The sequence below is a fragment of the Plectrocnemia conspersa genome, unplaced genomic scaffold (assembly GCF_051122295.1).
Source record: "Plectrocnemia conspersa isolate PC_06_02 unplaced genomic scaffold, ASM5112229v1 ptg000010l, whole genome shotgun sequence".
Taxonomy (NCBI): Eukaryota; Metazoa; Arthropoda; class Insecta; order Trichoptera; family Polycentropodidae; genus Plectrocnemia; species Plectrocnemia conspersa.
In genome coordinates, this window is record NW_028277174.1 from 16251605 (window position 1) to 16266591 (window position 14987).

Consider the following 14987-nt stretch of genomic DNA (forward strand, 5'->3'; position numbering starts at 1 on the left):
TATTATATTATACTAGTGGATTTCAAGGATAATATTTATTTAATAATATAAATATGATAAAATTGTAATAGTAAATTTATCGTAATTTGATTTTCTTCAGACGTTTCTAAATATTTTTTTCTTAATTTATATAAAAAAGTTTTTAATATAGCAGTGTAAAATTAACTTCTAAATTATGTTTTTAAATTGCATTACCATAATGTACAAACATGCTATATTATATTCAGTGTATTTATATATACCCATTAAAACTACCAAATGTAACATAATTTATCCGTAAAACGACTAAATATATACAGATTCATTATTTTAACGTGCTCGCAGTAAGTATGTGAATTTTTAATTAAACACAAATATTTTTTTAGATTTTGGGTATGGATAATATTGTAAGTATTGTTTTACATTTTTTAAATACTATTTTTATTAAATTATGCAATTTTAACAAATTCGTGGAAGTATCAATAATATAATAAACTATATAGGAGATGGGAATATAATCGCTAGAACCAGTAGGCTATCGAAAACAATGTAAATTATATGTATCATAAAACTATTATAATATATTTTTAAAATAACTCTTACAGTAATGATGCACCTATCAATTACTAAATCAGTTCCAGAAACACCATGTATATAAACTACCAGCTGACAAAGATTTTTATTAGCTATTTATAAATTCACGAATCTTAACTTTATAGCAGTAGTCTTCACTACGCAATACGCACCTTTATTCCATAGCGAATTTTTCTTAATTCCAATTGTCACATCAGGCAACAACACGACCTTTTTAGCATCTAAGTTAAAACTAACCAAAATTTTCTTGCATCGAAAATATGATTTTAATGAAAGCCAATGTGTTATAGTTTATTTATGTCTGCTGTTATATAGTGAACGTGGCCCGATTAAAAGTATTGCACTAAAAATAATTAATAAAAATAACTTTGTCTTTGTGAGTTATAAATTAATTTTTTTTCTTATTTATATATGCATGTATATATATATTTTTATTTTTTAACATATTTTTCACTATTTTTTGTTATTTTTTATTATATCTTATATAGAATTTTACCAAAGCATATAAACTCATATCCACAATATTCTGTTAATAACTACGTCTGTGCAAAAACTCATTGGATATCCGGTGTGCGATTGAAATCTAACGCCAAGCCAGGCAATTAAAGTTGCAAGTCGCGTCGAAAAATGAAAACAAGTCAATTCTGCAGTTGCATGTGGCAAATGAAACGTTGCACTGTTCGAACAGGGCCAACGCCTATTTCCTGTTATGGTTTAATGAGTTGTGCCATTCATCCGACGATAACGACATGATTACACTTTCCGACCCTTTAACATGGTACTATTTTCCCCATTTGTTCATAACTTCATCAATTTTCGTGCACACATTAGTGTGTGGTAGGCGGTGGTACAACCTACGGTGCACCCGCTACGGTATTGCATAACCGGCGTCGATAAACAAGGCAAATGTGCAACTTGCACACTTTGTACAACACACATAATTGGCTGTTTGTAGATTAAGTTTCAAAACTCTCACTGTAGGGATTTCGCCCTTGCCGTTTAATTTAACAACCATAATATAATTGCGATATTTAGAAATAAAAATATATAAATGGAAGCAATATTTTGTTGTCGGTTTGACAAATTTAATATGCTTCATTCGCTGCAATGTTGTGCTTATGGTGTGATTAAATTGGCCGTGTTCTCGTTGTTTTGTGATCGAAATTCTCCTGAATTTTTTTAGCAGGACAAGCAATACTTGTTTTTATTTACTAGTAACCAAAATAGTGTCAGGAGCGTAAAGCAGAAAAAAGTGTTACCAAATCGTTGTTGCCACAAATAAATTGAAAAAAAATATTTAGATATGCGTTAAACGATTTATAAATGTCAAGTAGTGCTATTTTAAAAATGAGAATTAGAAACTGCTATCATTGTGTGCTGAAAAATAATATAAGTGCGAGATTTTTTTTTCTGTAAGATTCATCAAATTCATGGGATCCATAGCGACTTGGGCTTTTAATACCAGATCATATTTTGCTAGTAAGCCATTAGAATCGCTTGTTTAAATTACATATTTTCTTTCAAATTTATAAAATATACATACATAGCTATAGTTATTTACATACTAATGTTTATAATAATATCGGTGTTTGAATTTGATAAAACAAATATAAGGGTAAAACTTAATATAAAAAGACTAGAGAAGCTCTCACTTTTTTCTAATTCATTATTCTCAACATTTTATTATTTTTTTATGGCGTTTTTTTATTTCATTTTATTTTATTTTCTATTTTTTTCTTCTAATATTTTTTTTAAGGTAATGACTCATAAAATTTTTAATTATATAGTAAACCAATATTCTACAAATAAAATAGATAAATAAAAAAAGTCTTGAATTTTAATTTTTTTTGCAATAATAATAATTTGAATACTATTAATATTAATTACACACAAAGACCAGTTTGTGTCGCCTTATTGCTAAATATTTCCGAATTCTCGTCCGAAAATCATTTTTTTATTAGACCTGTTTAACAGCTGCTCCAACTGCTCTATTTGTATCTATTTGTTAAATATTTTTGAAAATACATTTTGTATATTTTAGTTACTGTATATTTAAAGTCCTCTTTACGCATTTTCGTCCATGGATCCATTTGTCTCCGAAGCGGGAATCCAATTGGACTGTAACGAGAGAAACGATTGCTTCTACGATCTTCTATGGTCTGAAGTTGGTAAGCGACTCCTCAAGGTCTTTGTACAAGGAGTTTGTACACACTTATCGAGTCTAAATTACAGAGCTCTTGTTTGAAGTTTTTGACGTGTTGCCTGTAGTAAATCTCTGAGTGGGTGTTATATGTGACGGGTGTATTGGCCTTTTATACACATGGATCTCTAAAGGAATAATTAGGGCTCACCCACTTTGGCTACCACAACCAATTACTGATCTTACTACGTTTAAATATGATAAAAACTGTTGTTGGGACCGTTTTTATGCATTCTAGACGACAAAACACAATAGCACTTGTATTTCTTTGTTTATTGCTATGAACGCTTAGTTTTCTGTTTATTTATATAGCTAATTGGGAAATATGTTTTTTTATGACAGGTATTCTAATAGCTTATTTGGCCGGTATGACAAAAATATAAAATTATTATCTAAAAGCGTAGGATTTAGATTTTCACGCTTGGTGCGTAAATTTGATTAAAAGCCATTTTCGTCTTAAACATTTGTGACCTTTCGAATTTAATACCATCATTGAATGTAAGGCGTGCCTGGTATATTTGTTTTGGGAGCTGTTTGCTTGCTTAACATGCTTAAAAATTAAAAGCTCCTACAATTTGCTTCATTTAATTAATCGTCGATTTCAGTGTGGTTTAATTATTATTAGTAGGTGATAAACTCATTACCCTAAAATGTTTACAATTTTCATATTAATATTTAAAAATTATATTTATACAATTTTAAATGGCTAAAGCATTTGTGACACTCGTGTTGTAAAGAAAATCATCTTAAAAATATACTGCATTACAATTTAAAAATATAGATTATATTTCGTGTCAAAATAAAATTATACAAGAAATAAGAAATTAAACGTGTTAAGACAAAAGCTCCAATTACTTTGAGCTTTTGTCACTTAAAAAATAGGAAGAAAAAATCACTTAAAAAATAGGAAGAACTGCAAAGAAGTTTGAAATAACCGTAAAAATTATTTTTAATAAAGTCAATATAATTGTTTATACAAATATTTATTTTTATAACGGATATAGAAAATAATATTTGATAAAAAAAGGTAAAATATGTTACTGAAGATAGTGAAATTAATTGTGCGTGTAATTTTTTCCTGTTAAATTTTATCAAGTATTATTTGTTTCGTGTCTTAAATTAAAAAATAAACATTCATAAATATACCTGAGCGAAAGCAATGATTGTTAATCACGACTAACAAGAGCATATCTCTAAATGTATTAAATTGTAGGAAAGTTAATTTTGTTGTGGTTTTCTGTACAGCTCGAGAGTCGTGAATATCACTGTAGCAAATAATATACATAATTGAAGTCAAAATTGCAAATGGATGCATTTTCTCTCCTTTGTAAAGGCAAAGTATATATTAAAACAATTATGCGATACTGTTGAAAACCCAACAAAAACATTTTTGGTATGAAAATGCAAATAATATTTTCACACTACAAATAATAATACTAAAATAGAGGTATTTGGATATCGAAAATTAAAAATCTATTTTATTTCAATCACAACATAAAATACTTCTCGGTTTTGTGTTTACTTTCTGAATAGCGTTTGTATAATACAAATATTTAATAATAAACTGTTGTTGTCTATGTTTTGAAATACTAGTAATAAAATATTTATTACACGTATCGCTGCATCCAGTAAACGCGCTTGACGTGTGTATCCACCCAACATGACATATATTGTCCTTTACAATTTAAACTTAAAAAGTTTACGGTCGAATTGCACGTACAGCGCGCGTCTCATTTTTCCTGAAATGAAAGCCAAATAAAGAAAACATGTTATTCTCTTTTATTCACTCGCCGTGTACACGATACCCCACAAACTTGGTGTATACAAAATTTTCAAACTCTCGCAACTTTGAACGGAGCGTAATGACATGCCATTTTACGACTTTAAAATGTTCAAATGCGAAACGCGTGTTTAACACGGCGCATTGCGGATAAGAATAAAAACTATAAATATATAAATATATATAATACGTAAATAAATATTTTTATGTAATAAAAAGGCACTGTCAATACCAATAATAATTATCAAATAGTGCAATAGTAATTACGGCAATTTTTTTATCCCCTCGCAGTTACAAATTCAAAGCGCTTTTTATTTTAATAGCGTGATTTTAGTAATGGATATTAGTGCCACTTTGATACAAAGTTCGGCTCAAACTGGAGTAATCTAATTTAGCCGAATTTCCATTTAAAGTTCTTTATTGCTCCCTCATTATTATTTCAAATTATTCTGACCCAAATTTCGAGCTAGAAGCATATATTAATTGTTTCAATATTATCACTTTTAACACAATGAATAATGATTTCATACTTTCTTATTTATTAAATAATGGTTTTCATAATTATTCACTGTCTTGATTTTAAAATTGTACTATTTATTACATTTTTATAATAAATACATTATTAAAATTAATTACAAACTTTAAACTTACTAATTTTATTGTTATATTTAAAATTTTATAGTGTAAAAATGCACTTCTAAAAGTTTTTGTTGTAAATCTTCCGGTGCAATATGGCAGGTGTTAGCTCAATGCATTAGCATGCGTTATAAAAGCCTTGATACAGTATGCACGAGATTTTAATATGTTTTATTTAAATATAAAACCCCTTGATTATCATTTTCACACATTACGCTTACACCTAAAAGAGAAAAGTTTTTTTATTTCGGTATATAATATACTCTCGATACCTCATGAAATTTCATCCATTTATGCATTGCAAGCTAGCTGGTGACACAACCAACATAACTAGTCCTTAGGCTGGTTTCACACGTGCCAGATGGATTTGCCCGGCACCGGGCCGGCGGCGTGTAGTGGGGTGGTGTTGTATGGGCAGCGTCGGGCCGGCGCCGGATGGATTCGTCCGGCACGTCTGAAATGGAAGGTACTAATCCATACAACACCATTCCCACTACACGGTGCCGGGTGAAACCATCCGGCACGTGTGAAACCGGTCTTATGTTACTAATGTAATTTATCTTTTTGAATTTTTATTTTAAAAAAGAAGAACACTAATAACCAAGATATTGCAATACGTAGACAACCTTGACACTTATTCTCAAAAGTAAGCAAGGAAATTTAAATAAATTAAATTTTCAACCTTTCATCTAGATTCTAAGCTCAAATTTACTGAACAAACTGCAAAACGTAGATTATTGTGCTTACTAGAGTTGCGGCCCTTAGGCTGGTTTTTAAAGTAGCACATTATACATTAGAAATAAATTTTGATATCAATCAGCTAAATTAAAGTTATTAAAAATAAAGTGATGTATAAAATATTAAAGCATAAAAAATAATTATATATAACTGCAATAATCATAATAAAATTTGATTTTTTTACTCAAACTATAATAAAAGTCACGAACCTCAAAAACCAAACATTTAACCTTAAATTCTCAAGCACGTCTTACATTAAAGTCAGACATTAAAATTTAAGTACCTCTATGTCTTAAGGTTAGTAAGTTAAGATATGTAAATATCTTTAGCTTAATAACTTTAAATATTGTATAATATATGTTTTATTTTGATATTTGCATTAAATTTTTATGATATTAATATTTCTTAATATTGCTGTGTACTATTAATAGATCATATATATTTTTTTATTTATTTGAAAGAAATACATTTCTGTCTATTTCTTAGCGTAATAAAAACGTATTCAAATAAATTGTTATTATATTGTTTAGTTTTTTTATGTTTTAAGTAAATTGTTTATATACTAGACCATGGTTTCCCAAACTATGTTCCGCGGAACACTGGTGTTCCGTGGATCCAAAAAAGGTGTCCCGCGGAGCCAAAATAGATATTTCACAAACATTTAGAGTAAATTAAAAAAATTGTTAGTCTTGCTAATAGATAAAAATTGTACATACTAAAGTGAGATGGCTATCCAGAGGAAAAGCACAATTAAGACTGAACTTCGAAATGAATTATTAGTCTTCTTGAAGGCACAAAATAATTTGCAACATCATTTTATCAAATGTTTAACAAATCCTTTCTGGTTGATACATCTTGCATATCTGGCGGATATTTTTACAAAGTGCAATGGTGTTAACTTATCATTACTAGGAAAAAGTTTACAATTACAATTTTTAATATGAGAGATAAAATTGAATTTTTTGATAAAAAAATACAATTTTGGATTTTATCAGTTGAATCTAATAATTTTGATTGTTTTCCTAACTTGGATGAATGTTTAAATGAATTGAATTATAAGTTGATAATGAAGCTTCACAAGTATTTTTAGAACACCTATATAACTTGAAAACTACTCTTTCAGAATATTTTCCGAAAACTAGTAAGGACGATTCCTGGGTTCGGAATCCATTTTCCGGGACAGTTAAACCAGTGGGCTTAAGCGCAAGGGATTATGAGAATTGAATTGATTTAATTAATGACTCTGATTTGAAATAAAAACATAAAGATCAGCCATTAAATGATTTATGGGCGAGTCTGACTGAAGAGCTCCCCAATGTGTCAAAACAAGCTGTGATTTGTTTACTTCCGTTTTCCACGACGTATTAATGCGAAGTGGGATTTTCTAAATATATAGCAACAAAAAAAAAATACAGAAATAATATTGTGCCTGATATAAAAAAAAAATTTAACAACCCAAAATCATCAGTCATTAGGAGTTTTATTTATTTGTATTTTTATGTTTATTAATTATTGATATTTCTTTAAAAACATTTTTTATTTTTATTTTTACTATTATGAATTACCCAACCTAAAAAATAAGCTAAGTGTTCCGCCAAAATTTTCGGATTTGCCAAATGTTCCGTCACTCAAAAAGTTTGGGAAACCCTGTACTAGACCATGTTGTTAAGACATATTAATAAACATATTGAACTCAAGCTAAAATTTTATAAGGCTTAATAAAGTCAATTAACGTATTGTTTTAAAGCCATTTTCCAAATAATATATTGTACGAACTAATGGGTAAGACAAAAGTTTAAATCTATTATGATAATACGTTTTAATGACACTTATACGAAACAATAAGCGCTGGCCCTCTCCCTGAGGCAGGATTTTTAATTGCGCTATGTAACAAGACCTTGTGAAAGGCAGAGACTCATCTGAATTTCTATTGATAAGTTATTCTTCGCCTCGCTGTCTCCTCTTGGATTCAAATTCTGTCTTTTTGTATGTGTTACAATTTTGTGAATACATAAGTATTAGAGTTTTAACTATTTATTTATTAAAAAAAAGTACTCAATATTTTTATATATATTTAATAATTCACTGTTAGCGCAGGGCCGTTAATTTATAATAATATTTTTAATGATTTTATTCAGTTGAAGAACAAATATAAAGAAAATACAAAAGTTTATGTTGCTCCTAATCCATTAAAATTATGATTTTATTCTATTTATTTTCACAATAACATTACACAACTTATGGCTTTTTAAATGTTAAGTCCTCAGTAAATCAGTCTACATGCTGAATATAAAATACAATAGGTGCATATTTCATGCAATTTATACGTCACGAATATCACTGGCAAGCATCGTTTCTAGGTCAGCGAGCATAATACGTTTCCAGGTTGAAATTTTAAAGTATTTCAAAGAGATTGTAAGATTTAAACAAGGAGAACCTGCTTCACGTATTTTATTTTATTTATATCTCTATAACGAATGAAAATGTCACGGTGACTGATCAAAGAATACATGTCTCTATATGTATATTTTAAAATACATACACAAGTATAACCAGTTTCGTGATATCATATTATTATTTATTGCAGTTGGAGTGTCGTGTCTGCGGCTAAGTGAAGTCAAAATACCCAACCACATACTTCGAGGGAACTCGGTGCGTCTTGAGTGCCTTTATGAACTGGATAAAGACGAGGTCTTGTATTCAGTTAAGTGGTACAAAGATGGAAATGAGTTTTATAGATACCATCCGAAAGACAGCCCCCCGGCGAGGGTTCTAGAACTTCCAGGCGTCTATGTCGATGTGAGTAAATAAATCAATTAACCCTGAAATTAACATATTAGTATATGTACCTGCTGTGTCGTTATTTTGTATTATGCTTTAAATATTTTTAGTAAGCCTATATCATTTTTTAGTTGTATTTAGTTTTGTAATTTTTACAGGAAAATATAACACATGGCTATAATATAAGATAATCTGTTGCAATTAAACTTAAAAACGCTGTTTAGTTAAAATATTTCATTACTTTCTTAATATGGAAAATTATTCGCTAAATTTTAATAATAATAATATGCATAGTAATTAAAAATTTGTATTTAATATCTATTTTTAAACAGTCTTTATTAATATCAATTATATTATAATTAAATTAACTGTAATATTTTACTGACAACAATTGTTATTTAATATGTTTGGCCTACATTTCAAACCAAGTTCTAAAGAATATTACAATTATTGATAAGTCATTCGGAATATTCTAAAGCAGCGTTTCCCAACCATTTTTGGCTCGCGTACCACTTGGTAGTACATCACACTTAATTGTACCACTTCGTAAAAATGATTGTATTTCGAGAAATTTGTTATTCTATTTGCATTATAAATTTTATAGGGTGACTATATTTCCCAGAACTAAATTTATTTAAGTTTAAAAAAAATACCATAAGTTTTATTTTTTCTGATAAAAATGAGACATTTGAACTTTACATATCACAATGTTTTTTTTTTAAATAAAAGGTGCCGAAGCTCATTTATTGTCGAAATTCAAAACCAGGACATTTAAGGAAGTATTATTTTAACAATAATTTGTAAAAAAAAATTACATAGAATTAAATTAAAATACTTGTATTAAAAAAATTTATAAGCGCCGCAGGCAATTCTTTCCAAAAATTACCTATAAAAATATAAAATTAATTAAACACGTAATTGTTAAAATTCTTCTAATGAAAACGAGAAAATTTACACTTTTATTTTTTTAAATTTACAGCAGCGCTGCAGGCGAAATTTTTATTTTAAATATAATAATATTATTGAAATTTTATTTACAAATATTTTTTATACTGAAATTTTCTATTTTTCATCGAAAATAATAGCTATAAAAGTGTTGCTAAGGATTTTAATACATTTTTATCAAGTTATAAATTTAATTTTTAAGCAAAATTCACGAAAATATAAGCAAAATATATTTAATAAGATCCTTGTGCTTTTTTCGAAAAACATTATTTTTAGAAATTTGGTTCTAAGGATGTAAGATATACCCTTAAATCTACACCTGCGTCCAATTTGTTTCGATACTTATTTTTAAAAAAAACATGTGAAAAAAAAGCTCTTTCTAATAATTTCGTACTAGTGAACGGTAATAATAATTTGAGAGCTTTTTTAGAAAGTTCCTCATATTCTTCATCAATGTTTAACCAAAAATTAATTAAATTGTTTCGTTCGAATTTTACTTGTATAGTTTTGTCGCTTGATAAGTCTATTAAATTTTATTTATCTTTTACTAATAACGATGAAGCTTTTTCTAAATTTTCTGCATATAAGGGGTTTGAAATTCAATTATCATCTTTGTTTTCTGGTTTTGGAAAATACTCCATGAAAGACAATTTAATTCTGTTAAATAAACTATTATATGTTCTCGTAAATCTTGAGACAAGCTAACCTTATTTTCAACCAAAAAAGTATGTTAAGTTTCGAATACTTCCGGTTGATTGTTTTCGATACAATGTTTCCAAGAATCTAATTTCTTAATCATACTTTTAATTTTATCATTACCATTAAAGATCGTCATCGATATTTTCTGAAAAATTTCATTTAGGAAAAATACAAAAGTTTAAATGAAATTTTTATGACTGATTTAGTTTTTACTTTTTATGTCCGCCATTACTGAATATTTTTCGCGTACCACAGGTTGAGAACCACTGTTTTAAAGCAATAAAAATAGTACTATATTGCTACAAATACTCTGATTTAATTTTACACACTAGATTTACAAATTTTCTGATTTTTGTATAAAAGAAGTCTTATATATCTGCTTTATTTTATCTTTGGTGGTAGTATATTTTATTTTAAATTTCCTAAAAATTGTTATGTTTTAAAACCGTATTTATATTATGACAGGTCTGTTTTAAATATAAAATCATCTCCTGTTACAAAATTACGAGACAGAGAGTTGAAGATGTAATTCTTATCGAAAATGAATATTTCAGATGGAAAACTCGTCCGACACTTCGGTGACGCTAAAAAAAGTTCCGTTGACAGCAACGGGACGATATAGATGTGAAGTTTTAGGAGAAGCTCCTGCCTTTCATACGGTGGTCGATCATGGTGACATGACAGTTGTTGGTATGTATAACAATTAAAATAATACTATATTGTATACCCTAATGTATGAGATCGTTTACTTTAATGTACGCTCCATCTATTAAAAAATTGTCACAATTTTTCATCTGAGTAACTTTAAGAACTTTATAGGCATAATTTTTACGCGAGAGAAGAATGTCGGTAATAAAATCAGTAACTTGTACAAAAGTTTTTAGCAGAACAAGAGTTCTGTTGAATATTTAAGAAAATGTATTTTCATGTATTCAGCTTTATGAAAAGTATTTCAAAGTAATTATATATAATTTATATAATTATTATATGTATTCCATATTTAAAATATATTAAAACTTAAGCTAGCCATTTAATAATTAGGTAAAGCATAACAATATAATCAAAATAGATTTGCTATACATTTTAATATAAAATTTGCTTAACATATTTTGTTATAAAGTAAAAGTGTTTAAGTAAATAGCAACTTAAATAATTTATCAAGATAGGATATAATAAGGCAATGGATTAAAATAACATTTTAGAAGTAGTTTATCTTCATTTAAAAATATTCTAATAGCGTGAACTATAATATTTTATTGAAAGAAATGTATTTATAATATTTATTACACATTTTTATATTAAAATGTGAATGAAATATGTTATTAATATCATTTTTTTACGAAATAATATAAAACATTTTTTTATGTATAATTGTAAAATAATAATGAACTATAAAGTCACACAAAATACTAAACCTAACCAATATCTAATATTCTAACCAAATATTGATAAGTATTATACAATGTGCGGGATAGATTTTTTGCTCGATATGGCACGTGTCAAAACCGTTCGTCAATATTTATTTTACTATGCAACATATTATTGTTTTAATTAATATTTAATAATCACATCTGATTATTTAAAAACGTCCTTAATTGTGTGTCGCTTGACTTAAGTTTGGACTTTCATAAAATGATCATTTCACACATATATAATACTAAAAATTAAGGAGCTATTGCTGAAGAATGTTTTATATGAACGATACATATATGTATGTATAAGTACAAATTGTATCATAGTATCTGATATTTCGTTCATGGCAATTTAAAAATAGAAGAAGCCCCAATTTATGTATTAATTTTTGTAATAATTGTAATGTATTAGGTAATATAAAAACCTATTCGGTAAAATGTAATACGAGTCTCGTGATTCTTAATTACACCATAATTATCATCTCATGCTCTACACTCTTGCATAATACATATACTTATATAGTATACTCGTACACGTGTAAAATAATCTACCACTTTATAATTCATACCCTATATACATATGTAAGTGGTCGAAATGAGTTTCACCGCAAAGATGGTGCCTTTACCCGGTCTCATTTCCTCTCTTATTCCGTCTCTCGCCGCTTTCTTCGCCCCTCCTGAAGATGGATGTTAAAATTTTAATCTTCATAAAGGGCGCGTCGTTATAACGGCGACTTAATTTGGTATGGCAATCAAGACGTTGGCAAAGTAAAAGGCAAATGCTGTTGTGGAAAAAAACAGCGCGCAAGACACCCCCGGGGTTCCGTTGAAAGGCTCAAGTTTACCCTCCAGTTTTATTCATCGGCGAAGAATCGGGCTTTTTTTCATCAGAGGAGCTTATCGCACAAGGGTCTCTTAATTATAAGCATTACCCGGCAGATAATTTATTATGTATTCAAAGAAAGGAAAAAGAAATACTCAATATATTAAAAATTCACTATGTTCCGTATTACGTATTATCTTTCTTTTTATCGATTAGCCTTACCGGAGGAAGGACCTCGGATCGTCGGGGGTCGAGGAAGATATCAAGAAGGTGACGTAGTACAAGTTACGTGCACGTCAGGACCTTCGAGTCCTGCGGCTGGATTGGCGTGGTTCATTAACGGGGATCCTGTGGACAGTTCGATGCTGAAAGGTCCCAAAAGAAAGTCTTCACCTGGAGGTCTCAGTACGACTACACTCGGTTTGGAGTTTAAAGTCAAACCGGAACATTTCAAGCACGGTGATATGAAATTAAAGGTAAGAAAACATCTTAATATTATATTTAATTTATTGTAAACAGTTTTGTAAAATTATTTATGTATTCTTAAGATATAAATATTTAATGATATATGAGATTTGAGATACTAATGGCCAGTGAATAATTTATTGAATACATTTTAATTTTCTTACTCATTCAAGAAGTTTTAAATAAAATAAAAAATAGTAATAATAAACAATTTATGAAGTATACAATATATTTAATATTAATGACATTTAAATCATACTGTATTAATGTACTATATATAGTTAATTATTTTAGGTTAGGTTTGGGCCTAAAGAGCAAATAAACGTTCCGCAACTGTCCAATTGAGTTTCATTGATATTTTAGAGCATCATATAAATTTTTACTAGCAGCTATCAGCTAAAATCTATTTTCGCTATTAAAAATGTATATTTATTAGTGACAATATGTTCTGAAATAATTTTATCAACACGGTTAGTGAAATTAATTTATTCTAGTGAAATTATTACTTAACTTAAAAAAACACTTTCACTGTAATAGTTGCGAAACGTTTACCTGCTGTTCCAACCCAAACCTAACCTAAAGGAATTAAGTAACCAAACTTGACCAGATGAAAGTTTTAACACTATTCTGAACTTTTATTGTGTTGATATACGAGTATTTATGTTAGAATTATGTCTTGTAGACAATTTAGAGCAACATTTAATTTCATTATCGCTTAAATTTTTGTTGAATTTTGTTAACAGTAAGTAAAGTAAATACAGATATGATTTAAAGAAACAGTAAAATTATAATTATACTAATTAAAATATAATTTTACTAAGAAATAAGCATTTACTGTAACATATCATATATTCTGAACATTAATTATGTTTTATTTAGAGCTAATGTTCTTTTCTTACGTTTAGAGAATTTAATAATGTCATATTTATTGTTGTACTTTTTTCTATATAATTTAAAACCTAACATTTTTGTGAAATATCCATAAATAAGTTTAAAGATAATATTAATATGTATATAATAAATAGGTCATTTCCTATAAATCAAATTTATCTTTTGACATAAGGTTGCTGATTTCATGTTGTTTTTACAAAAAGCTAACATTTAATTTTACCAGCTATGATTTTATAATTTACTTTCTTGTGACTTTTCTTTATATTTTATTATTATTATTTTTTTTCTTTTGAATATTTATTATATTTTTGCATGTGATGCTTTAATTTTTTATTTTATAAAGTTTTTACTATATCCTGAAAACTAAAAAGAAAGCGTAGTTTTAACTGTAAAAAAATTTTACCTCGACAATTCGTACAATCAAAAAATAATATCAATTAATTTTTCGATGAATAATTTATCAAGTAAAAGGTAGCTTTATTAACACCACTCGATTCTTCAGTTTCAAGCCAAATGTATAGGTAAATATCTCCACTGGTTGTACTTCGGTGTACATCAACATGTTCAAATTTAAATGGCCAGCTTGTTGAAAGTAAAAAACGTGTCCGATGGAAAGTTTGTGCAATGATCAGTTTTTTTTTTCAAACCTGATTTGTAGCATATGATATTTACATTATATCATGATGTAATATTTTTATAGTGTTAGTTCTGAAAAATGCATTTGGCTCACGGATAAACGTCTTTTAGAGTATTCAGAAACGATATAAATTTTGGTAATAACGGTCAATTGTAAACATAAAATTCAATAATTCTAATTCATGATTTTTGTAAGATGTGTTTTTAATGATTTCAATCTGCAGACAAAATCGTTTTATAAATTAAAAATATTGAATGCTGAGAGAAAAAAGTCAAAAACTCGATTTGTTTGCCAGTCTACTGTCATGATCTATTCTTCTAATATATTTAGATCCTAAACAGAGAAATATTTATTAAACGTCTATTACATAAAAGTAGTCATTATTTTTTAGACACAATAAGGAGTTG

General features: G+C 27.9%; 1 protein-coding gene across 3 annotated transcripts in view; it reads left to right on the top strand.

Annotated features, from left to right (window-relative positions):
- The window catches only part of LOC148230745 (cell adhesion molecule 2-like), a 67899-nt gene that overhangs the window by 38069 nt on the left and 14843 nt on the right, over positions 1–14987 (top strand). For all 3 annotated transcript variants that reach the window (XM_088194418.1, XM_088194419.1, XM_088194417.1), the window contains 3 exons: positions 8515–8726; positions 10907–11042; positions 12804–13063. In XM_088194418.1, the coding sequence (XP_088050544.1) occupies positions 8515–8726; positions 10907–11042; positions 12804–13063 (608 nt within the window). The remainder of the gene's footprint in view (positions 1–8514; positions 8727–10906; positions 11043–12803; positions 13064–14987) is intronic.